Source organism: Paralichthys olivaceus, chromosome 1, assembly GCF_024713975.1.
Source record: "Paralichthys olivaceus isolate ysfri-2021 chromosome 1, ASM2471397v2, whole genome shotgun sequence".
In the NCBI taxonomy this organism is placed as follows: Eukaryota; Metazoa; Chordata; class Actinopteri; order Pleuronectiformes; family Paralichthyidae; genus Paralichthys; species Paralichthys olivaceus.
The window spans coordinates 5,414,044-5,440,695 of NC_091093.1; the positions used below are offsets into that span (position 1 = coordinate 5,414,044).

Genomic DNA, 26,652 nt, shown 5'->3' on the forward strand with positions numbered 1-26,652 from the left:
GTCTGGAATATTATGGCCAGGTGTGTTGCCTGGATAAAGCATGCAAAGGCAGGATATGACATAAATTCTGCTTTGGAAATCATGTATTTTTGTTTTTAGCACATTTACAAAGTCAGGTGCCTCTATCACAAAAAGCTTTATTTTTTCATAGATCATCATCATCATATCTGTATTTTTTTTCTTTTGTCCTTTTTGTTACAATTGCATGTTAGAATTGTCCTGCTACGTTATTATTATGATTACACATGGACTAACTCTAACATCATCGGGAGCAACTGACTTGGACATTCTCACATACTGCCCCTCTGGAAAATTCTAGGAAGATGTCCAGAGATCAGTGAATGAAGGCAGCTTCAATGATGTTATCAAAAGAGAGAAAGGAAAAGAGGGAGAGAGCACATAATTACTCTTTTTATTTTTGGCATCTGGTGGCAGCTAATTAGCTAGTTCACTGAGGCACGATTAGCAGGATAATAATGTAAGAGAGCTTTTTCCAAAAGACAAAGCATGAAGGCAGCAGGTGCAGGTGAAGCTGGAGGAGGTAGAGGAAGAGTCACCTCCTGGAGGAGGTAGAGGAAGAGGCACCTCCTGGAGGAGGTAGAGGAAGAGTCAACTCCTGGAGGAGGTAGAGGAAGAGGCACCTTTGTGCCTAACATTTAACTGATGTGTCTATGGGCACATGGTGTTAACACCTGTCCTGAGAGATCCAATCACAAGTGGCCAGTGTTAAAGGGATAGTTCACCTAAAAATGAAAATTCATTCATTATCTACTCACCACTATGCTGATGGAGGGGTGAGTGAAGTGTTTGAGTCCACAAAATACTTTTGGAGGTTTAGGGGTAAACAGTGTTGCAGCCAAATCCATATTCTCATATCCACATTTTTACGTTTGAAGAATTGTTCTCCATTTACTTCCATCATATTGAATTTGGCTTACTTACAGTAAGATGGAGAATTGTGGTGATTCTGGTGTTGGTGTGTTGTCTCTGTCTCCCCCTTCTGTTCTGTTCTGATCCTGCAGGTGGTGTGTGTGGCAGGGGGTGTGGCTGGCTTCCTCACTGCAGCTAACAAAGCATACCTGCAATCATTCACCCATCATCCCCTCCATAAAAGCCTGGTCCTGACTCCACTACTCTGCCAGTTAATTCTGTCTAGTCCGACTCCTCGGTGTGCCTTGTTGCTGCTCCTCGGTTTTTGTTTTCCCTCGTGCTTGTTGTCCTGTGGATTGTTTGGCCAGCCAGCACCCTGCCTCCACAGCCTGCCTACTTTTGTTCTGGTGACAATTAAACTTTTCATTAACATTAAAACTACTCTCAGTGTCTGCTTTGGGGTCCAACAAAGAACCAACCCTAACAGAGAATGTCCCTTGTACCGTTCTAACACACTAATTAATGCCTACCGCCAGGTGATTTTAGCGGATGTTAGTGACCACCAGCGGATGTTAGTGACCACCAGCGGATGTTAGGGACATGTCTTCAGTTGTGTAGCTTAGCGTCATCCGGTGTTTCGGCCTTTAAAACACAAGACCCCCTCTTCTATGGCAGGCCCATATTATGCTAAGCTTTCAGTCACCTGGCTAAAGCCTCATACCTAATGTAGAGATGAGAATGGTGTAAGTGTCTCATGTAAGACAAGGATGACTGTCTTTCTATCATTATTTATCTTCTATACACTGTAATCTCATTGTGGTATTTTGGAGTATTTTGTTGTGACACCTCCACTGTCAGATGTTATGTCTTTACTGGGTGGGATTTTCTGTCCTGACTGGCTGCTTTGTTGCATAGGGTGAGATGGATGATGGACAGTCTCTGGGGGGCTTGTAAGCTCACAACATTTTATCGCTGTTGCTGTCCTCTTGCAACCAGTCCGAATCCTCCGGTGGGACTAAAACTTGATCCCAGTCTCCTAAATAGTTCAGAGCAGCACATCTGGTCAAGGCCGATGATGCTACCAGAGTAGTAACCAAATGACTGACTGGCCTTTGGCTTAATGAAAACATCAATAATTATACAAAGTCATAATAACCTACATACAGCGTACAGTATGCTGTATATGTTGAAATATTGATACTGGAACTGTTTTCAGTCTAATCCTATTTTCAGCCAGGACCAGCCAGGACTGAAAGATGCTGTGTGTTGGGTGACTGTTTACTGTTGCAGTGCAGAAAGTTATTACTTACATTGTGTTGGACTGAGCCAACATGATCGTATCATCTCTTCTCGGCTGGAGAATGCCCGCTCATTCAGGGCTCACTGATCCTTCCTAGGCCTGTCCACTCCTATTACATCTCCTCCAGTGAGATGGGGGCACACTGTCTGATGAGCGCATAATCACACAGATCTCCCCTCATCATATGTCTCGGTCTTACCGCTCATGCAACATATGCAAAAGCCTGCAGTGTACTTAAGGACAGCTGCTGAAGCCAAGATGTGCATGTTCCGTTTTTGCTTCACTACAGCTGCCAATTCATAGATCAATGTAAAACTCATAGATGTACTTAATACGTAAATGGTTTGTATTTATATAGAGCTTTTAAAGTCTTTCTGACCACTCAAAGCACTTTTACAGTACAGTTTGCCATTCACTCATTCACACACATTCATACAGTGCATCTCTTAGCAGCACTTTTTTTTTTCCCTATGAGGGCAATTCGGGGTTCAGCGTCTTGCCCAAGGACACTTCAACATGCAGATAGAGAAGACTGGGATTGAACTGCTGACCTGCTGGTTGGAGGACGAGCACTCTACCCCTCAGCCACAGCCACCCCGAAATGAAAATATTCACAGCATATATATGCCACAGGCACTGTGTGTATAATACAACCAGTTACAGTGTCATCACTATGAATCCACCAGATGTTTTGGTCAGAACCTGTTTGGTGAAATCACCACTTCTCCACTTCACTTTTCTCACGTCATGTCAGTGAGGCCAGATGATGCCTGTCAATGAGATATAAGTCTATATATATTTATTTACCTGCAGTAGCTTAGCTGTTATGAGCCTTGATGACTTTCAGGGACAGCAGATTTCATATTGAGCCAGTGATGATGCCGGAGGGTATGTTTTGCTGCATGGATTCAAACTTGTCTGTAGCTGTCCAGTGAAACTCCACTTGCTCTTTTTGTATTAAAACTACAATAGGACATAAGTACGTGTAACAAAGTACAACGATCACTTCTGCTCACTCTGCCTGGCATCTTGTGCATATGTTGTTAATAGCATTTAACACTTTTTTTTGCAGAGCTCTGTGGAGTTGTGTGTTTTGCATCAGGGGAGCAACAGAAAGTTCCATTTCTCACCAAGTTATTATTGGTATTGTGCATTTTTCATATGTTCCTGCAGTTCGATCTTTGACACAAAAACATCACCTTAAATTGCTTTTCGTTAGATTTATATTCAGAGAGAGAACTCTATAAAACAGCCCTGTCTCTTTCTGCCACTGTTTTCTTTCTGTCTGTTTTTCTTGAAAAGAAAAATCTCATTTTGGATATATGAACATTTGCTGCAGTTTAACCACTTTGCTGAAATGGCTTGTGCAATTTTCTCTGCAGAACAATGTTTGCAGATAAAGTGAAGCGATAGCTAAAAGTCATTACGGCCACATCAGACCACAAGATCAGCCCTTGTTTTCTCAGTGCAGGAAGCTACAATCATTGGTAACTTGTTTTGTCATTTCAAAGTGGCGTTTGACACATCTAGGGTGACCTTTTCAAATTCAGTCTGAGATGTCTCAGACTTTTGGACCTCACTGTGTGGAGGAAATCCACAGCACGTTTAGTTCAAAGTAAACTTGGATATGTTCAGAGATCAAAGATAGATCGATGTAGATTCAATCTAATCCAATTACAGTCATATGTTTATCAAGCAATTAGATTCATGTTCAATTCAAGGGAAATTAATATTAGCACTGTTTCAGTATTTGGATGGAGGAGAGTTGAATTTTATGATGTAAGGCCAAAGCAAGCTTCTTCTTTTAGCGTGCATCTTCTTGCAGCTCATCATCCCTCATATATTGGTAGTCATGGTGTCTCAAGTGTTTCCCAGGCCTTCATGCTTTCAAACCACAGAATGCACTTTATCTGTAGCGTATCTCTGAACCCTCTGCACTGCCTCCTCTCAGTATGGAGAAGCTGAGCAGCAGCAGGAATACAGACATCCTTTTTTAAATCGTGATGTTTTTCTGTATGTGTGAGATTTAATGTTCCACTATTTACACCTTCTGTAAAGTTCACATAATTGTGAGACAATTATTGAAGACAATTTTTAATCATCATTTACTCTTAATCATATGTTAATTTGATGGTAGTACAATCTTAAAGTGTTATTGCTCTGCATTTTTGACAGCCATTTTACTGGTTACTTTGCAGATACAGATAACAGAATAGATATAAAATGTTACCTTTGCCTAATAGGTTATGTTTTCTGTTTAAGCAAGATTGCATAAAAACAACTGGAAACTTGGCAAAAGGATCTGGTATGGGTCAAGGACGAGAGCACAGTTTGTTTATTTTTTCCATGCTCAGACCGCTCTGTTGGCAGCATTGTTTGTGGAAATCAGTGATGAGAGTGGTTAACTATGAAGGACACAACATGCTTGACATGTAATTGATCTTTTTCCAATGAGGATGATAAATGTGTGACTGACGTGGGGATTTATAGCAGTGAATCACTCTGCAGCACTGAAAACAACCCATAACAAGTAACTATAGTTTTTTAAATAAGACCCAAAACCTGCTATCCAAGTTGTTCCCAAGCAACTTCCAAAAACAAAAAAGGCCAAAGTCAAGTGAAGCGGACCTGGCAACTCTGATGCTGATGGTTCACTTCTAATAATTATAGGCAGAGTTGTAAAATACTGGTTGAGGAGGGAGTTACATAAATCCCACAGGTAGACGATATAACTGCATCCAGAGTTGTCTCACTGCATCTGTATGTTTTTTGTCACGATTCTGCGCCCTGTTGAAGAACTTCTGGAAGACTTTTGTGGACGTTTGATTTATATTTTTGACAGATCTTTCCTTTTTTTTACTTCCTCTCTTTTCCTCCTTCTTTTAATTTGTTTTTAATCAGAGGAGTCATGGCAGAGGGGTCTTGTGGTGTCCTAGGTTTTGGATTGTCTTTGGTCCTCTTGTTATATCCTTGTTTTTAGTTTCTTTCAACTTAGTTATTCCAGTCATTCAATTTTTTTGTGCTTTATAATTTAGAGCTTTTCCATCCTCAGCCACCCCCAGGCCTAACCCTCACCCCAACCCTAACCCAGAGAGGCTGCCTCTCTGGGTTGTGCCCCATCGTCATTTATCCATCCTCCATGTTTCAGGAATTCATAATGAATAAGTAACTGTGACTGTGACTATTTTACATCATGGTTCATTCTCTACAAACCAGGGTTTTCTTGGATTGGGAATTATTTTCTGTTATCATTGACTTGCAAAAAAACGTACACAACAAGAATTGAATGCATAAACAAACTGATGGTAACTGCTGTGGTCCACCACAGTGTTTTCCTCCTGTGAATGGAGAATATCACTTGAGAACATTGGATTTTTTAAATCCCTCCTTTCTCTCATCTCTGTCCCTGTGAAAAACTGGTGAAAATGTCAAAAGGATTTTTCCAGGGGAGAACGGAGCATGAACTCAACGACTGTCCTCGTCTCGGTTACTATGGATTGTTCATTTCATGGTTAATCAGGCAGACTGTTTTTTCCCGACTGCACACTGGGGACACATTTAATAACTTTAACATGACTTTTCCAATATAAATTTAATTTCAATCTTTCTGTTGAAATAGAAAGTAGATACCATATCACCAGCTTTCATTTAATTTACTCCACAAAAAATCTAATAGAGCACAGGACTTTAGACTTTATATTATTCTTTATATTATATGACAAATTACCATTTAGTCACATGACGTGACAAGAAAACTTCTTCCAAAAACAAAATCTTGCAGTTCAGTCCTTGATAACGCACTGATATGATTTTCAAGCAAAGTCGTTGCCATGGCGACACATTATTTGATGACACACAGAGCTGTTTCAATGCTTAGCATGCTTAGAAATTCACATTTGCACTTAGTTCACAGGACCTAAATGTGGAAATTGATTGAGTTGTTTAGCATTTGGGTCAAGCAAGGTTCTCTGCTCATTCCCAGTAAAAACCTTCAGTAGCTTCTGCTATAGGTTTCACCTAGATTCTTGAAATATGGCAGAGTGACAGTGTCATGTACTTCTGGCTCTTAGCAGCCAGCAGAGTTGCTGTGTGTGTCAGTCTGTCTGTAAAGATAGAGGATATGGCTACTCCCCAAAAATGAAGCCTAGTGGCTGGCTGCACTATATCTCATAAATCTTTGCTTCTGTGGGAGGAAGTAGTACTTTGTGCTGTCCATCTTTTTACAGAGATGGAGTGTGTGTGTGTGTGTGTGTGTGTGTGTGTGTGTGTATGTGTGTGTGTGAGAGAGAGAGAGATACTGACAGCAGGGGAGAAGATACCAGAAGGATGGAGGTTATCAGTTCAAAGTCTTTGCCCTGCTGTCTATTTGTATTCATCCCTAATTAAAGAAAACTAAAATTTAGTGTCTTTCATATGAATCATATATCACAAGTTCATATGTGTGTAAAAACACAGTCAGCACTACATGTGACTTCTGTTATTGTTACTTCATTTCACTCAGGAGCATTTTAGTCTCTTTCTCTTATAGTTGTCAGTCCAGTAGAAATATTACAGCATCTTTCATTTTTCTCTCCAACTTTTGAAAGTTCAGTTTTGTGGTAAAAACGCTACATTGATGTTAAGTTAATGACAAAGGATTAGTTATATCCCACAAAATCATTGTAAGATGTTTGTCAGTGCAGACGCCTGGGACTGGAAGTATTATGTTCAGTGACAAAGGCAGCACTGTTTGACTTCATGTCAGGAGCAAAACTAGAATGGCACTCAGTAAAGCCAGTATCTCCATCAAGGCCTAACAAGAGTGTGTGATTCTTATAGTAAGAAAGGAAAAAATGAAGTGGTTATAAGTTATAAAATATTTATTTGTTATAATACATATCATTTCTTATACTACAAATAATTCATATAAATTTGTATATTACATATAATACATTGTGGCCGACGCCTGCCGCCCCTGCTTCTACGGGTAGTTCCCCCGGACGGCGGCGCACTACTGCTCCAGGGTCCCAGGTGCCCGTGCGGTGGCGCCCACCTTCCAGGCCTCCCGAGAGACGCCGCATCCTGCGACATCCACCTGCTCGACCTCCAGAATTACAGTATAAATATAAATATAAGTATAAATATAAAGTCAGGATTAAGAGTATAATAGTGCAAACAGTATTGTAAACAGTTGGTGTACAGCAGTTGACTGTACACAGTGCAAATGGTTTGTAGAGTTTATATATATAATATATATATATATATATTTAGTTTATAAAGTGGCTTGTGCCATTTGGTTTGTGCATGGTGGGTGGGTGGGGGAGAGGAAGGGCAGAGGGTGGGGGGGGAGAGGAAGGGTGGGGGGGGGGGGGCAGAGGGCAGAGAAGGAAGGGGGGGAAAGGAAGGTTAAGGTTTAAGTTAAGTGTTGTGTGAGTGAACAAACAAAAAAGCAGCATCATGTGAACCATGGATGTCGCTGGAGCTTCTGCAGCGTAGCTCGGTTCTTTGGGCTGATAGCCAAACACATGTTCAGCAGCAGCCGACACTCTGAGAAGAGAGATGACAGAGGACAAAGAAAACATTAGATAGACATTAAATCTAATGATTGTTTTTTATTTCTCCATTGATATATTAATGAATTTATCAAAAATAAAATGAGGAAATTGTAATTTATATTCATTTAATCATCTCCTATTAAAAATAAACAAATCTGACAGAAAACAAAGTATGCACTGCACTGCATTATTATTCCACAACAAAAAAATAGCCCAGTCTGAACTGCTAATCAGCTTTTTACAGTCCCATACAAAATCTCTCCAAAAGAAAATGAGTGTAAGAGCTTGTTCCACTAAAGTAAAAGGAATAGATTGATGCAAATCAGAATCGATGAAGTAAATATGCTCTTCTCAGGTACTCAATTACTTACCATGGGATAGCTCACTGCTGATTCGAATGTTTCTGTGGGTGAAGTCACTGGTGGTAAATGAAGTGCCTCCATCCACCATGTTGAAGAGCAGGGCACCCAGCTGCCATACTGTGGATGGCCCGGCCTCATACATCTGATGTATGAAGTACTCTGGAGGGGCAAACGCAAAGGTTCCTACAGTATGCAGAAGGAGACAGAAAGAAACAAAGGATGAGGAACAGGCTGCAATTTAAATGAAAGTCATCAACCAGAGATGAACAGATGAATGACGAGCAGGAGAGGAAGTACTGTACCAGAGAAGGAGCTGCAAGGCCTGTTTGCAAAGCAGGAACAGCCAAAGTCTATGATCCGTACACGTGGACCATCTGAGGTGTTTTGGATCAGCACATTGTTGAGCTTGATGTCCCGATGGAAAACGCCCTTTGAGTGCATCTCGATGGCTGCCTCCACCAGCTGCTTTATGATGATCTGAAACAGAGATAAAGAGACAGAGGAGTTAGAGCGGTGAACAAGAGACAGCTTTTCAACAGACAAGCCACGTAGTAACCGTTCTGTAGCTATCCCTTACCATCATGTCAATTTTTTCTCAACCAATAATGAAGCTATATAAGTTACAACTTCAGAATGAAGGGAATATTTCCATAAAGAAATAAGGCAATAAATTAAAATATTTAACTTTGGTTGGAAACAGATAAACTAGTGTGGGGCAGCTTGAACAATCAACACCAGCTGGGAAACCCGTCACACACAGCCACATGTTGGTTTTAGTACCTTTGCCTCCCCTTCGTCCAGTTGGCCACCTCTACACTGGACGTAAGTTGATAAATCAACAGCAGGGACTGGCCTCTCCATGATGATGATAATTCCCTTGTCCAGATTGTACCATTCTATAAATGATACTGCTGCAGATTTGACCCGTGATCCTGGTGCGCCTGCTACTCTGACCATGACGAGCACCTCAAGAGGGATCATGAATTTCCCCTCATTTGAGACCTGAAGGAAAACAAAATACAACATCAGTGTTTGAGTGAATGAGGTTGTGTTTTCCTCATCAACAAAAGAAATACAAGGAACAAAAACATGAAAGTATTTCAACAGTTGCGAATGAGACATCAGATTCAGTCACTTACCAGTGTTACAGCCTTCACATGTGATTTGGGAATGTATTTGATCGCCACCTACAGGACAGAAACATGTGTGCTTAGGTCAGTACAGGTGATAGGGACTGTGTATATGGGCTGTAGGAGAATAGATTATTTTTACTTACTGGTAATTTATCACTCTCTCTTATTCCAGCATAAACTGACCCGAAGCCTCCTTGTCCAAGCTTCCCAAGCTGCTGGTACTTTGCCTTGAAATCAGCTATAAACACACACAAACACATGTTTAACAATAGTTACAACATTTGTGGATCACGCCCTCTATCCATAACCTCTGTATGTTTAAACTAAGGTTGGCCTCTGTGCTTTAGGATATTATTATTTTTTCCTGCTCTGACACTAACATATGAATCTAACACTGATCTCATTACTTTCATGCAAACTGCAGCAGTGTCAGTCTCTTTCACACCATTACCTTACCTCTACTGGTGCGGCCGATGAGGAGCGTGCTCCAGTTTTCCTCATTGGAAGATGAAGGGTCTCCGGAGTTCAGGGAGAGGTCGGGGTCATCGTCCCCACTCCTCCGCCTCTTACCACGAGGTTCTATGTCGGTGGAGGCCTTTCTCTTCTGGGCCTTTGGTCCCTCACTCTCCACCGACACCTCACTGTCAGTGAAATGCCAACTCCCCTCAGTGATGTCCACTGAGTTGCTAAGGCAGCAAAAGCTCTCTACAAAAGACACATGAAGAAATCTTGAGTCCTTTCAACAGACAGTATCTGAACATGGAAACATTTTCTGAACATGGGAACTGCAGTTTGAATAAAACATTCACGAGCAACTCATTGCTAACCTCCATGGTTTTCCTGCAAAATCTATCACAACACTATAGTGTACCCCAGATGATCAAGTCATTCTTAGTGTAATTTTAATGTTGAAAATCTTGTTTTATTAAAGCTAATGGCAAAATTTTACACTTAAGTAGGAATATTCAAATTTCCCATACAAATCAATGTGTTACAAGAGTTTACCTGATAAACTGTCAGAAAGAAATTGCTGCACAAACCTACAGTGCATGGAAAATAGCTGCAGCTGCAGACCAGGACTTACCAGAGAAATCACAAGAGGGAACAGTATAAAGTGAGCTTGAGATGGAAGACATGCTGTGGTTTGATCCTGCTCCAAACAAATCTTTAAGAAATGGTTTCTGACAAGATGCCAAACGTGTGTCTTCACTCTGCTGACTTGCTGAATGTGACTGAGTTTTAGTATGTGCTTGAACTAACTAACTGTCCATTGAAGTACAAATCAATGGATTAAAGGATGTTATGTTTCAAAAACACATTTTGGAACGCGCCAGGAGCGCGCGCGGAGCAGCTCGCGCAGCGCCGCGCTCCTGCTCCTCGCGCCGCGCTCCTCGCTTCCTGAGGGGGAGGAGAGCTACGGTGGCCCTCATGCGTCTGACCACCGGTTGACCTCACCGAGCTGACTTCTCTGCAGTGATGAAGATCCATGTATTTACTCATGTAGCCTGTGTATTTCCTATGTAAACAGTAGTTGATAGTTTATGTAGAAAATATGTCACCGCGCTGTGCTAGTGATTTATTACTGACGTTAGGTAGCAGAATTAGCTGAAAGCTAACTCGGGCTAACAATGCTAACGCGAGCTAACGTTTGTAAACAGACTCGTGCCGCCTGGTAACCGGAAGAAGGCGACACGTGTCTTCTCTGTTTACACACTGAAACAGCTGAGAGCTGTACTGAGGTGAGGAGAGAAGAGGAGGAGATCCTGGAGCTGCAGCAGTGAGGAGGAGAGACTGAACCACGGGGAGCAAGAGGAGAGACTGAACCACGGGGAGCAGGAGGAGAGACTGAACCACGGGGAGCAGGAGGAGAAACTGAACCACTGGGAGCAGGAGGAGAGACTGAACCACGGGGAGCAGGAGGAGAAACTGGACCACTGGGAGCAGGAGGAGAAACTGGACCACTGGGAGCAGGAGGAGAAACTGAACCATGGGGAGCAGGAGGAGAAACTGGACCACTGGGAGCAGGAGGAGAAACTGAACCATGGGGAGCAGGAGGAGAAACTGGACCACTGGGAGCAGGAGGAGAAACTGGACCACTGGGAGCAGGAGGAGAAATTGAACCATGGGGAGCAGGAGGACAGACTGAACCACTGGGAGCAGGAGGACAGACTGAACCACTGGGAGCAGGAGGAGAGACTGAACTACGGGGAGCAGGAGGAGAAACTGGACCACGGGGAGCAGGAGGAGAAATTGAACCACTGGGAGCAGGAGGAGAGACTGAACCACGGGGAGCAGGAGGAGAAACTGGACCACGGGGAGCAGGAGGAGAGACTGAACCACGGGAAGCAGGAGGAGAGACTGGACCACGGGGAGCAGGAGGAGAAATTGAACCACTGGGAGCAGGAGGAGAGACTGGACCACTGGGAGCAGGAGGAGAAATTGAACCACTGGGAGCAGGAGGAGAAACTGAACCACGGGGAGCAGGAGGAGAAACTGAACCATGGGGAGCAGGAGGAGAAACTGAACCACTGGGAGCAGGAGGAGAGACTGGACCATGGGGAGCAGGAGGAGAAATTGAACCATGGGGAGCAGGAGGAGAGACTGAACACGGGGAGCAGAAGGAGAGACTGGACCACTGGGAGCATGAGGAGAGACTGAACCACAGGGAGCAGGAGGAGAGACTGGACCACGGGGAGCAGGAGGAGAGACTGAACCACAGGGAGCAGAAGGAGAGACTGGACCACTGGGAGCATGAGGAGAGACTGAACACGGGGAGCAGAAGGAGAGACTGGACCACTGGGAGCAGGAGGAGAGACTGAACCACAGGGGGCAGGAGGAGAGACTGGACCACTGGGAGCAGGAGGAGAGACTGGACCATAGGGAGCAGGAGGAGAAATTGAACCATGGGGAGCAGGAGGAGAGACTGGACCACTGGGAGCATGAGGAGAGACTGAACCACAGGGAGCAGGAGGAGAGACTGGACCACGGGGAGCAGGAGGAGAGACTGAACCACAGGGAGCAGGAGGAGAGACTGAACCACAGGGAGCAGGAGGAGCAGCAGGAAGCTACAGGTTTGTGTTTTTATTCCATTGATATCAACAAGAACAGCACAACACAAAGTGTTTTCATAGCACAGCTCTGTGTTCACATCTCACTGAGTAATGACTGTAACATTAGCTGTGCAGTGCACATCAGTAATAATTCTATCAGCGCTGTATAGCGACAGCATGTTACAGGAATATGTTGTTATTGTTTTATATCTGTGGGATCAAAAACATTACAGCCTACAACCCCTAATAACTGGCATGATCATATAAGCAACGTAATAAAGAGCTAATAATAAAGCCTTATCTGAGTTTCTCCTGTTTATGTGTTCAGACAAGAGATGAGTGTGGAGCAGCACAGGAGCTGACAGCTGCAGACATGGTGACCCACCTTCTGCTGGAGTGTCATGGTGTTCTTATGAACTGTAGGGACACACCTTTCACTTCTCCCAGCACTGCTTAGAAGGTTTTTATGGATATATTCACAGGCAGTATGATGTTACTGTGTAAGACCATATTAGATAGTGTGGAGATGAAAACACTGTTACCACAGCATATCAACATTTTATTTATTGGCAACATGGCTCTTTAGGCCAGGGAACCTGTCTTGTCATCCCCGGCTGCAGTATTTGTCCCTCTGAAGGCTTCATACAGTTCCACAAGTACTCACACACCTGCATATAGGTGTATACGGATATAATTATGGTTTTTATTATTACTTCTATTGAATCTTTTTAATTTAATTGTTTTTCTATATCTATTTTCACACATTTGCTGTGCAGTTATTTTTTAATGAATATATTCGTGAATATTTGTTCAACTGATATAAAGCCGGATCTGAAAAAGGTCTGTTCCGTTCCTTTGGATTTTTGGTGGTTGATTTGTAAGTGCACTCCTCAGATGTTGATGAACGAATTATTCAAGTTGAAAATCTTTACTGATGTACATTCTATAATTTGTTAGACCAAAATGATGTAACAACAGTCAATGGAAACCAAAATCATTAACCCATTCAGGGCTGCATTCAAAATCATACAGAAAATCAAAGAAAAAAAAATGAAATCACAAGGCGATCCAACTTGCGTGACTTTTATCACAGCAACTCATAATGTTACTCAGTACTGTGTAAGACCCCCACGTGCCTGTGTGCACTCCCGACAATGTCTGGGCATGATGCTCCTGATGAGTGGGTGGATGGTGTCCTGGGGGATCAAACCTGATCAGGCTGCAGGTACCGCCTCATGCTACCAGTAGTGACAAGGACACTAGCAGAACATAAGACTAAAGAAGAATTAGTCAGGAAGGATAAAAGGGAGCAGCTGTCTGTGGCCAGCTCATGTCAAACCATTCTCTCATTAAGGGTTGTCTTAAATTTGGGTCTCCATTGCACCTGTTGTCACTTTAATTTGCACCAAAGCAGGTGAATCTGATTCGTTATCACTTGTGCTTCCTAATGGACAGATCTATATTCCTGAAATCAACTGACTTGCTGTTATACTGTTATGATTAAGTGTTTCCTTCATTTTTTTGAGCAGTGTATTTTCCTCCATTCAACGTCTTTTCTACAATAAATCTAAAAGTCCAGATACATGGACAATTAATAGTAGAGTAAAAGAATGATTGCACTTTGTTACATCCCACCATTAACTTCAGTGTCACAGATTAGTTTCTGAGGTAGGATGAGAGAAGGGAGAGAGCAGAGCCTGAGACACCCAGATCCTGAAGGGAACCACACACACACACACTAAATGGTTTATGCTTCTTCAATATTCAGCATAACAAGTGGTATTGTGAAACTGGATTAGAACACACACACACACACACACACACCTTTAAAAGGTGAAGGCTTGTTTTATAGTTATAAAGGAAAGCTTTAGGTTATCAATCAATCGATCAATCAAATTTTATTTGTATGGCCTGTATTCACAGATCACAATTTGCCTCATGGGCTTAACAAGGTGTGACATCCTCTGCTGTTCAACCTCGACAAGAGTAAAGTAGAACTACAAAAAAACTACTTTTCTCTCAGAGAGAGTCACGTGTGAGGAATCCTCTCCCAGGACAGAAGTGAAATGGGGAGGGAGCAGCAGAAACGTATTTACAATCAAATCAAATTGCTGTCGCTTGAAACAACTGATCATTGCAAACAACCTGCTCACAGTTGAATATGGACACTTCCTCTTTAGGCAACAGCCTGGCTTTGAAAAGTTGCTTTGTGTATTTAACATCCATGCTTCTGGAGACAGTTGGTTATCTGAGTGTATGTACAATATGCAGCCAGTTCAACATACCCAGGACAGCTTTCATTGTTCGGCTTCACTTAACATTTAATCACTCGTCCTGATAACCTGTAACTGTTTCAGTTAACTCTGGGTTTTCTTATCCAGCTACATGTGCGTTCAAGTTACAGAGGTGGATTAGTTCATTACGAGCGACTTCATCAAGATCATGAAAAAAGTTCCTGATGTGATATGCGAGGAAACGCTGATATCTGCTGCTACAATCAGAATCCAAAAGTGACTTTTAACAAAGTGAAATATGAGAATCTAGAGAAATATTTAACTGTGAGTGGATACATTTTTAATAAAAGACGTCAGAGGCTTTAGATTTTATTTATCTTAATATTGATCTTATCTGCAGCAATAAAATAAAACCGTAAAAGCATCAGCACTGTCTGGTCTGAAGTCAGAATCAAATGATTTTATCAAATTAAAATTGTGAATGAATCCTCCATCTGTTGATTTTAAACCATCCCAGTCTGTGAACATTTCTGCTACTCTACTATTTCTAACTTTACTATAAACTCTCTTATCATTGACTATGATCGATGGTTTTTCAGTGATCTGATTGGCCAGTAGTTGGGCCGTTGACAGGTTTTAATCTGTTATCATGAATTGAACCTGGTCCGGAGCAGGTTAGCGGATCAGCATAAGTTACAATGGTGATTTTCCCAAGTGAACCAGCTTCGTAGGACTGAAAACTCGTTACCTTGATAACTGCAAATCCTTCTTCGTAGTACAGGCCCTCGGTCTCTGCTCAGTAAAACCAGCCTCCTGTATCAGTGAAGGCAATGTATATACCCTATTACAAACAATTGCAATATAATATAGAGTAGTATATGTTGAGGGATGAGAGGGATGAGTTTCTCATTTCCTCCCAACTCTCTCAGGCAACTTGGATTTGTGGCCTGCATATGACCAGAACACAATTGAACTTTAATAACCTCAGTGGGGCCAAAGCAGAGGCATAGCTGTAAACAACATAAGGAAATGAGACATTAAAAACAATGCAGGTTCAAAACATGAATGAAATGACAACCAGATAGATACCAGTGAAAGGTTGAGGCAACACAGAGATCAAGCACAGTCAGTGAACCCACTTTGCTGCCATCTAGTGCAACAAAGTCCACATGCAGCACAAGAATGAAATAGTCTTAATGTGGTAGTTTGCTGCAGCAGTAGTAAATATAGTGGTTGTCTCTTCCTTAGAGGCTGTAGAGGACTGACTGATAAGTCCAACTCAGTCCAGAGATTTGAGAAATATTAAAATGTTTTTTATAATTTATTACCTGCTAGATCATTTAAACTCGTGATGTTTGGGAATGCTCTTTAACTATCATGATTTCATTTGTGCATTCAACCTGCTTTTGTGGTTAGAAAGTTTTATTTGCCTCAGTTCAATCAATATTTTCTGTCACTATGTAATTGCAAACCAAAATTGTAAACTGCATACCATTAGTCCTAATTTGGTGGTCGACTGTCAAAGGTTGACTTTGTAAAACCCTAACCTTTTTGTTTTGTTTTGCGCCTCCCTTTTGGCACAAATCTTCACTAAGATACATTGATTCACTATCAGATATAGTGTTTGGGCTATTTAATACCTAGAAATTAACAAAAGGATTGTTATTATTGTGTGGCTGGCTGTAAGACACTGTTTTCACACTCAAAGCTGTAATTTAAATGACCCACTTCATATATTAAATCAAATAATATTGTGGCCCATAATTAACTTGAGTATTTCAATTGTATGCTACTTTATGATGCAATGTTAAATATGACATGACTGATGATTGGATTGAATTTTGGTTATTAAATTCAGTAACCTCCAGAGGGAGCTACATGAACACTGTATCTGCATGTGACAACGGTGCATGTTGCTACATGTAAACTAGATCTTACTCTGAGAGCATTATCATTTGTAAGGTGTTACGATGGCCACATGCTTCAGTGTATCAGAGAGAGAAAATATTCTAAAAAGAAGCCTTTTGTCTTCAGTTAGTCAGATATCTATTCTTATTCACAGAGCACATGATGATTAACCTCCATGTTATCCTGCCAATCAAACAGTCCCAGCAAATCATTCCTTGATTGATAATGTGGATGTGCAGTGCAGACTGTAGTGTTATTTCAGAAAAAATGTCCTTTTCATTGTGTGGACTTTGCTGCAGTTAATTATATATTGATATTAATTGCATGGCATGCCACAAAATACTGCTGGTTTACAAATCGTTCCTGTGAAGGGCATCATTTGCTGTACAGTGTTACAGGCGGCCTTCTGTCTTCTGTTTATTGGACGAGGGTTGTCCATATACGATGCAGAGCCTGTAGGAAATGTTCTCCTATCTCAATATTGATCTTATCTGCAGCAATAAAATAAAACCGTAAAAGCATCAACACTGTCTGGTCTGAAGTCAGAATCAAATGATTTTATCAAATTAAAATTGTGAATGAATCCTCCATCTGTTGATTTTAAACCATCCCAGTCTGTGAACATTTCTGCTACTCTACTATTTCTAACTTTACTATAAACTCTCCTATCATTGCCTATGATCAATGGTTTTTCAGGGATCTGATTGGCCAGTAGTTGGGCCGTTGACAGGTTTTAATCTGTTATCATGAATTGAACCTGGTCCGGAGCAGGTTAGCGGATCAGCATAAGTTACAATAGTGATTTTCCCAAGTGAACCAGCTTCGTAGGACTGAAAACTCGTTACCTTGATAACTGCAAATCCTTCTTCGTAGTACAGGCCCTCGGTCTCTGCTCAGTAAAACCAGCCTCCTGTATCAGTGAAGGCAATGTATATACCCTATTACAAACAATTGCAATATAATATAGAGTAGCATATGTTGAGGGATGAGAGGGATGAGTTTCTCATTTCCTCCCAACTCTCTCAGGCAACTTGGATTTGTGGCCTGCATATGACCAGAACACAATTGAACTTTAATAACCTCAGTGGGGCCAAAGCAGAGGCATAGCTGTAAACAACATAAGGAAATGAGACATTAAAAACAATGCAGGTTCAAAACATGAATGAAATGACAACCAGATAGATACCAGTGAAAGGTTGAGGCAACACAGAGATCAAGCACAGTCAGTGAACCCACTTTGCTGCCATCTAGTGCAACAAAGTCCACATGCAGCACAAGAATGAAATAGTCTTAATGTGGTAGTTTGCTGCAGCAGTAGTAAATATAGTGGTTGTCTCTTCCTTAGAGGCTGTAGAGGACTGACTGATAAGTCTAACTCAGTCCATAGATTTGAGAAATATTAAAATGTTTTTTATAATTTATTACCTGCTAGATCATTTAAACTTGTGATGTTTGGGAACACTCTTTAACTATCATGATTTCATTTGTGCATTCAACCTGCTTTTGTGGTTGGAAAGTTTTATTTGCCTCAGTTCAATCAATATTTTCTGTCACTATGTAATTGTAGTTGTGGTAAATACTGCATACCATTAGTCCTAATTTGGTGGTCGACTGTCAAAGGTTGACTTTGTAAAACCCTAACCTTTTTGTTTTGTTTTGTGCCTCCCTTTTGGCACAAATCTTCACTAAGATACATTGATTCACTATCAGATATAGTGTTTGGGCTATTTAATACCTAGAAATTAACAAAAGGATTGTTATTATTGTGTGGCTGGCTGTAAGACACTGTTTTCACACTCAAAGCTGTAATTTAAATGACCCACTTCATATATTAAATCAAATAATATTGTGGCCCATAATTAACTTGAGTATTTCAATTGTATGCTACTTTATGATGCAATGTTAAATATGACATGACTGATGATTGGATTGAATTTTGGTTATTAAATTCAGTAACCTCCAGAGGGAGCTACATGAACACTGTATCTGCATGTGACAACGGTGCATGTTGCTACATGTAAACTAGATCTTACTCTGAGAGCATTATCATTTGTAAGGTGTTACGATGGCCACATGCTTCAGTGTATCAGAGAGAGAAAATATTCTAAAAAGAAGCCTTTTGTCTTCAGTTAGTCAGATATCTATTCTTATTCACAGAGCACATGATGATTAACCTCCATGTTATCCTGCCAATCAAACAGTCCCAGCAAATCATTCCTTGATTGATAATGTGGATGTGCAGTGCAGACTGTAGTGTTATTTCAGAAAAAATGTCCTTTTCATTGTGTGGACTTTGCTGCAGTTAATTATATATTGATATTAATTGCATGACATTGCCACAAAATACTGCTGGTTTACAAATCGTTCCTGTGAAGGGCATCATTTGCTGTACAGTGTTACAGGCAGCCTTCTGTCTTCTGTTTATTGGACGAGGGTTGTCCATATACGATGCAGAGCCTGTAGGAAATGTTCTCCTATCTCAGAGATAGTTGGCAGGCACACAGCCGTGGTGAGAGATACCACAGGAAGGGGAAAACAGATGGGATGAACATGCAAAGGCTGGGGTAAAGTGTGAAAACATATGGTTTCAACCCCACAGTTCATCCAAGTGGCACAATTCAAAAAATGAAATTAATTAAAGTGAGTGATAAGTCATTCATCCAATTAACCGTATAAACCATATGAAATTCCGATTAAGATTATCTTTAGATCTGTTATCTACTGTCACTTGAATTAATACAGCAGATGATCTCACCCCTGCTGGCCTATAAGAACTGGGCACCTGCTTCTTTGTGGAGCTAAGTTAAACAGACTGGCTCTTGATATTTGTGACTCTGAGAAGCTCTTAATGTTCCTGTAACTTTACTGTGGTTTATAGCATTAGACTGTGGGAGCTGGTGGATTTGTGTTCTTTGTGTGTGTGTGTGGGTATGTGTGGGAGGGGGGGTGTCTTGTCGACACCTGCTAACGTGTGTGTATAAATGTAACTTTTACGAGACTAGGATCAGTCATTTTTGCTCTTGTGTTATTGTTTCTGAACATTTGAAGGAATATGGGAATAGACCCCAAAATTGCATTGATACAATATACTTATACATTTTTCATTGATAAATACATTGTGATTTGTTACCATTGGTCATCATAACTTTAATCAGAGGCACTGTTGTTAGCAGCCATAGAGCCTGTTGATCCTCATGATGTCCTGCCTCTGGCCGATCTGGACGTTGGGGTCTGGGTGGGGGTGATGCCGTCCCTCCATTTTAACAATCAAACACTGACTGATAAAAAAGAATGACACCACAGTAATCATGTTGCTTTACCTTTATTAAAGACATTTTACACTTGTTGATGATGTCACATATTCTGTTGTCTGTCTGTTTGACAGAATGTGGACAAAGGAAATGTAACCTTCATCATTGGTACTTATAAATAATAGCTGCTTTATCAGTAACACAAATCTCAAAAAGGAAACTGTGAATTTGTTGTATCTGGTATCAGCATTGTTGTTAGCAGCCATAGAGCCTGTTGATCCTCATGATGTCCCAGTAGGACATGCCCTGCCTCTGGCCGATCTGGACGTTGGGGTTGGGGATGGGGGTGATGCTGTCCCTCCCGTACTGGATGGAGAAGGCTGTTTTTCCATAGTGCATGATGGAGGAGTAGTCGTAGGGAGTGTTCAGGTTGTTGGTGGCCTGCTTGTGGAAGTTGTAGGCCATCCGCTGGTTGATGTTCCCCCAGTTGATCCTGACGTAGTTGTCGCGGTCGCTCCTGGTCTGCTCGTGCTGGAAGCCCAGAGCGTGGTTGATCTCGTGCTGGATGATGCCGTGGTAGACGCAGCCCTGCCTGTTGAGAGAGAGCACCTGTCTGCCTCCCACTCTGCCCAGAGAGGAGAAACATCCGACTTTGTTCTCGATGCTGATGTAGTCGTACTGGTTCTGACGGGGGACGAAGCGGATGCAGGTCCGGCTGTGGAAGGCCTTCATGGCGCGGTCGATCTTCTGCCTCTCCCAGCTGGTGAACTCACTGCTCACGGTGAAGGGGATCATCACCTGACCGTTGGAGGCTTTCTTCCACTGGCAGCTCTGGGACCAGCACATCATGGCGTTTCTGGTTCTGGGAGCGAGCAGGTCTCCTTCCAGCAGGATCTCATCGGTGGCGTTGTTGGAGGTCAGAATCCTGGTGGTGATGTCCATGGTGTCATCGGGGACGTCTTCTTCAATCACTTCCTCCTGGAGAGGCTGAGCCTGAGAGAGGCCGAGCAGGAGCAGCAGCAGCAGGCTGACAGTGGGAGTCATCTTCAGGGTGGGTGTGCAGGCTGTGGAGCTTCTGTGGAGAGGAGAGACTCCTGATGCTTAATGTTTGACTCAGTGCTGCAGGGTCTTTATACTCTCCTCTACAGGTGTGTCTGCAGGATTATTACGGGCTGTGGTCCACACTGCTAGGCCTAAACAAACCTTTGGAGGGAGGACTCCACTGACAAACCCAGTGTTTCAACATGGTTTGTTATCTCTGGTCAGTAGTTGGATCAACACAGATTTACGTGTTGGGATTTTTAAACTGAACATATGTGGTCTTCAACCTTCACATCTCTTTAACTCAGTCAATTCAAAAACACTCAAACACTCCACACTCTTAAAATCAAGATGCTGTTCATTTGGCACAAAGGTTCATAATTTCATACTAATGGAGAAAAGTCCCTTTTCATCAGCATTCAGAATATTTATCTGATAATACAGTAACCCAGTTGATCACTGTGAGAAAAAGAAGCACTTGAAGTAAAAGCAGCATAAATTAAATTATTTCATCAGGATATAAATACACAAGCTATACAACACATGGAGTTAGCTAGCCTCAGATTGAGCTTCTCATTGATTATAATTACATTTGAGTCACTAACCTAAACGTCTGAGTTTCAGAAGAGTGACAGCAACACATCCATGTCTGTGAATGGGTCTTTGACCAAAATATAAGGTGAAAAGCCCCATCAAATATATTTTTCAAGAATGCTCTCTCATAACCACTGTACAGACTCTCGCTCCACGTCTACAAGATGGCAGTGTTTGTAGCCGGGATATTCTGGCTTCATTTCTAGGAGACACGTTGTCCATCTTTAATCTATAATCACATACTACAAATTTTTACAGAGGCAAACATTTTATTTCTAAACCTTATATGTCTAATGGAAGAATTCTCTTTACTTACATTTTCAGATATTTTATTTTTGTTTTACCTAGAATTTCGTACATATTTTGCTTTTATATTGCTTTACACTGAGTGTAGTCTTGTTGAGGGTTAAGGACAGAGGATTTCACACCTTGTTAAAGTCCTATGAGACAAATTGTGATTTGTGAATATGGGCTATACAAATAAAATTTGAATGACTCCGATTGTTGGAGGGTATGTTTCTTGTTCTTCAGATAAAGTTTGGAATAGTTTGCTTCTTACCGTGTAACTCAGATATTCATAAGCATTTTATATTTAAACACAGTGAATTATATATTTATTAATTGAGACATTCTTTGTCATTTGTCAAAAATGTTGCCTTTTCCTAATAATAACTTGGTCCAATCAAAAACAAACACCATCCAGAATCTGTTACAGAGTCTTTCCAAGAAAATACATGAATAAATCGTTTTTTTTAAGTGTGATTCTTGAAACACTGGGTTTGTCAGTGGAGTCCTCCCTCCAAAGGTTTGTTTAGGCCTAGCAGTGTGGACCCCAGCCCATAATAATCCTGCAGACACACCTGTAGAGGAGAGTATAAAGACCCTGGACAGCACTGAGTCAAACATTAAGCATCAGGAGTCTCTCCTCTCCACAGAAGCTCCACAGCCTCCACACCCACCCTGAAGATGACTCCCACTGTCAGCCTGCTGCTGCTGCTCCTGCTCGGCCTCTCTCAGGCTCAGCCTCTCCAGGAGGAAGTGATTGAAGAAGACGTCCCCGATGACACCATGGACATCACCACCAGGATTCTGACCTCCAACAACGCCACCGATGAGATCCTGCTGGAAGGAGACCTGCTCGCTCCCAGAACCAGAAACGCCATGATGTGCTGGTCCCAGAGCTGCCAGTGGAAGAAAGCCTCCAACGGTCAGGTGATGATCCCCTTCACTGTGAGCAGTGAGTTCACCAGCTGGGAGAGGCAGAAGATCGACCGCGCCATGAAGGCCTTCCACAGCCGGACCTGCATCCGCTTCGTCCCCCGTCAGAACCAGTACGACTACATCAGCATCGAGAACAAAGTCGGATGTTTCTCCTCTCTGGGCAGAGTGGGAGGCAGACAGGTGCTCTCCCTCAACAGGCAGGGCTGCGTCTACCACGGCATCATCCAGCACGAGATCAACCACGCTCTGGGCTTCCAGCACGAGCAGACCAGGAGCGACCGCGACAACTACGTCAGGATCAACTGGGGGAACATCAACCAGCGGATGGCCTACAACTTCCACAAGCAGGCCACCAACAACCTGAACACTCCCTACGACTACTCCTCCATCATGCACTACGGAAAAACAGCCTTCTCCATCCAGTACGGGAGGGACAGCATCACCCCCATCCCCAACCCCAACGTCCAGATCGGCCAGAGGCAGGGCATGTCCTACTGGGACATCATGAGGATCAACAGGCTCTATGGCTGCTAACAACAATGCTGATACCAGATACAACAAATTCACATTTTACTGTTTTACTGTTATTAAATAAAAGCCACTGTAATCTATGGTACCAATGGTAAAGAATACACTTTATTTAACCACATTTTGTCAAACAGTCAGACAACAGAACATGTGATGCCAACAAGTCTAAAATGTCTTTAATAAAGATAAAGCAACATAATTGCTGTTGTGTCCCTTTTTTATCTTTGGATTGTCAATATGGAGCAAATGCAATTTTTTTTAGCAGAAACTTACATTGACTGAGCAATGTGATGGATTTCTGAATAATTGTTGGAATATCTTCAAAATACTTTGAATAGGAATCTCTTCCACACTTCATCTTTCTCTATTAGTTTCCAGTTTACTGAAGAATATGAAAAATGCCCTGAACAAAAAGTACTCAGGGTAACATGACAACAATGAAACTTCAGAAATTCAAGAGGAAACAGTAATAAGGCATGAGGACACGTGTAACTAAAGAATTCTTTAAACACAAATAAAAGATTTTGAATTGAAAATGTTGCATCTATATATATTTCCAATATGTGATCATAGACTATAGAAAGACATAGGACACATCTCCACTTCCTCTCACTATCCAGAAATGAAGCCAAAATATCCTGGATACGAGCGCTGCTAGTTAGCGCTGATGACATCATTTGGAACTAGAGTCTATGCAGCAGCACTTGAGGGATGGAACTGCAGTATCAAGGTCCATCTTATACATTTCATCAATAAATCATGAGTCATTCTCAGCTGTCAAGTTTCACCTGTTTTTATAGCATCAAATAACTAATTAAACCAAACTTACTGGAAAAAGGAGCACTTGAACAGACATCACTGACATTAGAAATCTCTCAATGAGAAACCCTTTTTGAAAAATGTAATGAATGTGTTGTTTGATTTTTTAGTCTGGTCCATGTCCCATCCACCAACATTGAGGAGGCAGGATTCATGACCTGTACTGCAGCCAGCCACAAGGGAGCAATCAACACCTTGTATCTTCATATTTATGGATTTGTCATGTGAACTGTCTTTACATACTGTCTGTGAACGGGATGCTTACTGTACAACTGAACTGAAATGTGACATGACTACGACTAAGAGCACTTGGCTGTAATAAAAGTCCCTGAAGCAATCTTTAGATCAATGTGGGAACAGGACTCTTTGATAATGTCATATGTCTATGGTACATTACCAGGACTTTTAATAGGCTCTGCTCTCAATGTATATTTATATTAAATGTTTGATTGTTTAATTGGCTCACGATCAAATTTAACTTGGGAGAAATGCAAAGCTAAAGTCTCCGTGTATGTCTGTGACTCTAAAGAAAATAAAGACAATTCAAAAAACAGTTTTGGACATTCTGCATGCGCTTTTGACACGGCCCCTAACATCAGCTCGTCATTTTCTCATCTGCTGTCAAACCCCACAGTGTACAGGCCTCAGCACTACATGGTGACGTAAAAATAACACGTGTGTAACATCAGCTAAGTTCCCCTGATCTTAAACCACAGCACTTCCAGCTGGTCAAACACCTCCCTTATCTTTTGGAGCACCTCAACATCTACACAATTGATTGATTACAACCTTTGTTCAAAAAGTCATGGTTCATGGAGTCAGAGTCTGGACAGCAGCAATTGGAGGATGAAGCCAAGGTAACGAGGTCCTGCAGACTCGCAATCGACCAATAGTGCGACAGTCTCAGCTCATGATCTTCCACCACATTTTTATTGCATCAGTTGTTTTTTGTCATAATAAATACCCAAATGACAGAATGTCTTTGAGAAAAAATTATTTGATGTGTACTTTGCCTTTTTAGTTTGGTCCACGTTCCATCCACTAACATGGAAGAGGCAGAATGTATGGCCTATAGTGCAGCTACATTTTGGAAACTCCAGAGGTTTAGCTCTGTGACTGAGGTGGAATAAATGAGGCACAATGAGGCTACCTAACCTCCCCTCTGCATTTATAGTGCTTTATTTCCTCATAGTTCATTTTCTCCCTAAAATGACAGTGACCACCTGACAATGCAACAATGATGGAGCCATTTTTCAATTATTCTACAGGGATTTTTTTAACCTTTAAACATCAGGGATCCTGCTTCCAGTATAGAAGTGATTTATTTTGATTGTAACAGAATGTGGATGTCTGTGTGAGAAGAGTTGCAGATTTTGTGACAAAGGACAAAGGATATTTCAATGAAAATAAACATATTTATCACTCAGTTAAAATTTGGCATGCTTCTTTTAAAGTAATATAAGATCCTATTGGCTGAAGATCGTCCTTCAACAAGTGTTTAGCTTTAAAAGTTAAACCTGTGTTGATCCAACTACTGACCAGAGATAACAAACCATGTTGAAACACTGGGTTTGTCAGTGGAGTCCTCCCTCCAAAGGTTTGTTTAGGCCTAGCAGTGTGGACCCCAGCCCATAATAATCCTGCAGACACACCTGTAGAGGAGAGTATAAAGACCCTGGACAGCACTGAGTCAAACATTAAGCATCAGGAGTCTCTCCTCTCCACAGAAGCTCCACAGCCTCCACACCCACCCTGAAGATGACTCCCACTGTCAGCCTGCTGCTGCTGCTCCTGCTCGGCCTCTCTCAGGCTCAGCCTCTCCAGGAGGAAGTGATTGAAGAAGACGTCCCTGATGACACCATGGACATCACCACCAGGATTCTGACCTCCAACAACGCCACCGATGAGATCCTGCTGGAAGGAGACCTGCTCGCTCCCAGAACCAGAAACGCCATGATGTGCTGGTCCCAGAGCTGCCAGTGGAAGAAAGCCTCCAACGGTCAGGTGATGATCCCCTTCACCGTGAGCAGTGAGTTCACCAGCTGGGAGAGGCAGAAGATCGACCGCGCCATGAAGGCCTTCCACAGCCGGACCTGCATCCGCTTCGTCCCCCGTCAGAACCAGTACGACTACATCAGCATCGAGAACAAAGTCGGATGTTTCTCCTCTCTGGGCAGAGTGGGAGGCAGACAGGTGCTCTCTCTCAACAGGCAGGGCTGCGTCTACCACGGCATCATCCAGCACGAGATCAACCACGCTCTGGGCTTCCAGCACGAGCAGACCAGGAGCGACCGCGACAACTACGTCAGGATCAACTGGGGGAACATCAACCAGCGGATGGCCTACAACTTCCACAAGCAGGCCACCAACAACCTGAACACTCCCTACGACTACTCCTCCATCATGCACTACGGAAAAACAGCCTTCTCCATCCAGTACGGGAGGGACAGCATCACCCCCATCCCCAACCCCAACGTCCAGATCGGCCAGAGGCAGGGCATGTCCTACTGGGACATCATGAGGATCAACAGGCTCTATGGCTGCTAACAACAATGCTCATACCAGATACAACAAATTCCCATTTTACTGTTTTACTGTTATTAAATAAAAGCCACTGTAATCTATGGTACCAATGGTAAAGAATACACTTTATTTACCACATTTTGTCAAACAGTCAGACAACAGAACATGTGATGCCAACAAGTGTAAAATGTCTTTAATAAAGATAAAGCAACATAATTACTATCGTGTCATTGTTTTTTATCTGACAGTGGTTCTTACTGCCAAAATATCTCAGTCATAAGAAC

At 42.1% G+C, this 26,652-nt stretch overlaps 5 protein-coding genes across 6 annotated transcripts; 3 read left to right on the top strand and 2 right to left on the bottom strand.

Moving 5' to 3' along the window:
* Positions 1–7,011: 7,011 nt before the first annotated feature.
* On the bottom strand, positions 7,012–10,763 carry LOC109624853 (serine/threonine-protein kinase pim-2-like). Of its 2 annotated transcripts, XM_020079769.2 has the most exons (9): positions 10,284–10,763; positions 9,656–9,904; positions 9,343–9,437; positions 9,206–9,253; positions 8,847–9,068; positions 8,369–8,543; positions 8,076–8,249; positions 7,615–7,696; positions 7,012–7,253 (listed from the first exon to the last, which is right to left on the bottom strand). In XM_020079769.2, exons 1-9 carry the CDS (start codon positions 10,333–10,335, stop codon positions 7,061–7,063), a joined length of 1,290 nt encoding a protein of 429 aa, XP_019935328.2. In that variant the 5' UTR covers positions 10,336–10,763; the 3' UTR covers positions 7,012–7,060. The 2 variants fall into 2 exon arrangements, with proteins under 2 accessions (XP_019935328.2, XP_069389109.1); XM_069533008.1 differs by having other exon boundaries at positions 7,012–7,696; positions 10,284–10,758.
* On the top strand, positions 10,628–16,813 carry LOC138411767 (golgin subfamily A member 6-like protein 22). Its single transcript, XM_069532466.1, has 3 exons — positions 10,628–10,643; positions 10,944–12,270; positions 12,578–16,813. Exons 1-2 carry the CDS (start codon positions 10,628–10,630, stop codon positions 11,855–11,857), a joined length of 930 nt encoding a protein of 309 aa, XP_069388567.1. The 3' UTR covers positions 11,858–12,270; positions 12,578–16,813.
* A 2,884-nt stretch (positions 16,814–19,697) lies between these two features.
* Positions 19,698–20,729, bottom strand: LOC138411873 (high choriolytic enzyme 1-like). Its single transcript, XM_069533243.1, has one exon. It carries the CDS (start codon positions 20,684–20,686, stop codon positions 19,898–19,900), a length of 789 nt encoding a protein of 262 aa, XP_069389344.1. The 5' UTR covers positions 20,687–20,729; the 3' UTR covers positions 19,698–19,897.
* Positions 20,730–22,163: 1,434 nt separating this feature from the next.
* LOC138411866 (high choriolytic enzyme 1-like) lies at positions 22,164–23,225 on the top strand. The gene has a single exon (XM_069533162.1). It carries the CDS (start codon positions 22,244–22,246, stop codon positions 23,030–23,032), a length of 789 nt encoding a protein of 262 aa, XP_069389263.1. The 5' UTR covers positions 22,164–22,243; the 3' UTR covers positions 23,033–23,225.
* A 2,311-nt stretch (positions 23,226–25,536) lies between these two features.
* On the top strand, positions 25,537–26,584 carry LOC138411847 (high choriolytic enzyme 1-like). The gene has a single exon (XM_069533083.1). It carries the CDS (start codon positions 25,604–25,606, stop codon positions 26,390–26,392), a length of 789 nt encoding a protein of 262 aa, XP_069389184.1. The 5' UTR covers positions 25,537–25,603; the 3' UTR covers positions 26,393–26,584.
* The last annotated feature ends 68 nt before the right edge of the window (positions 26,585–26,652 follow it).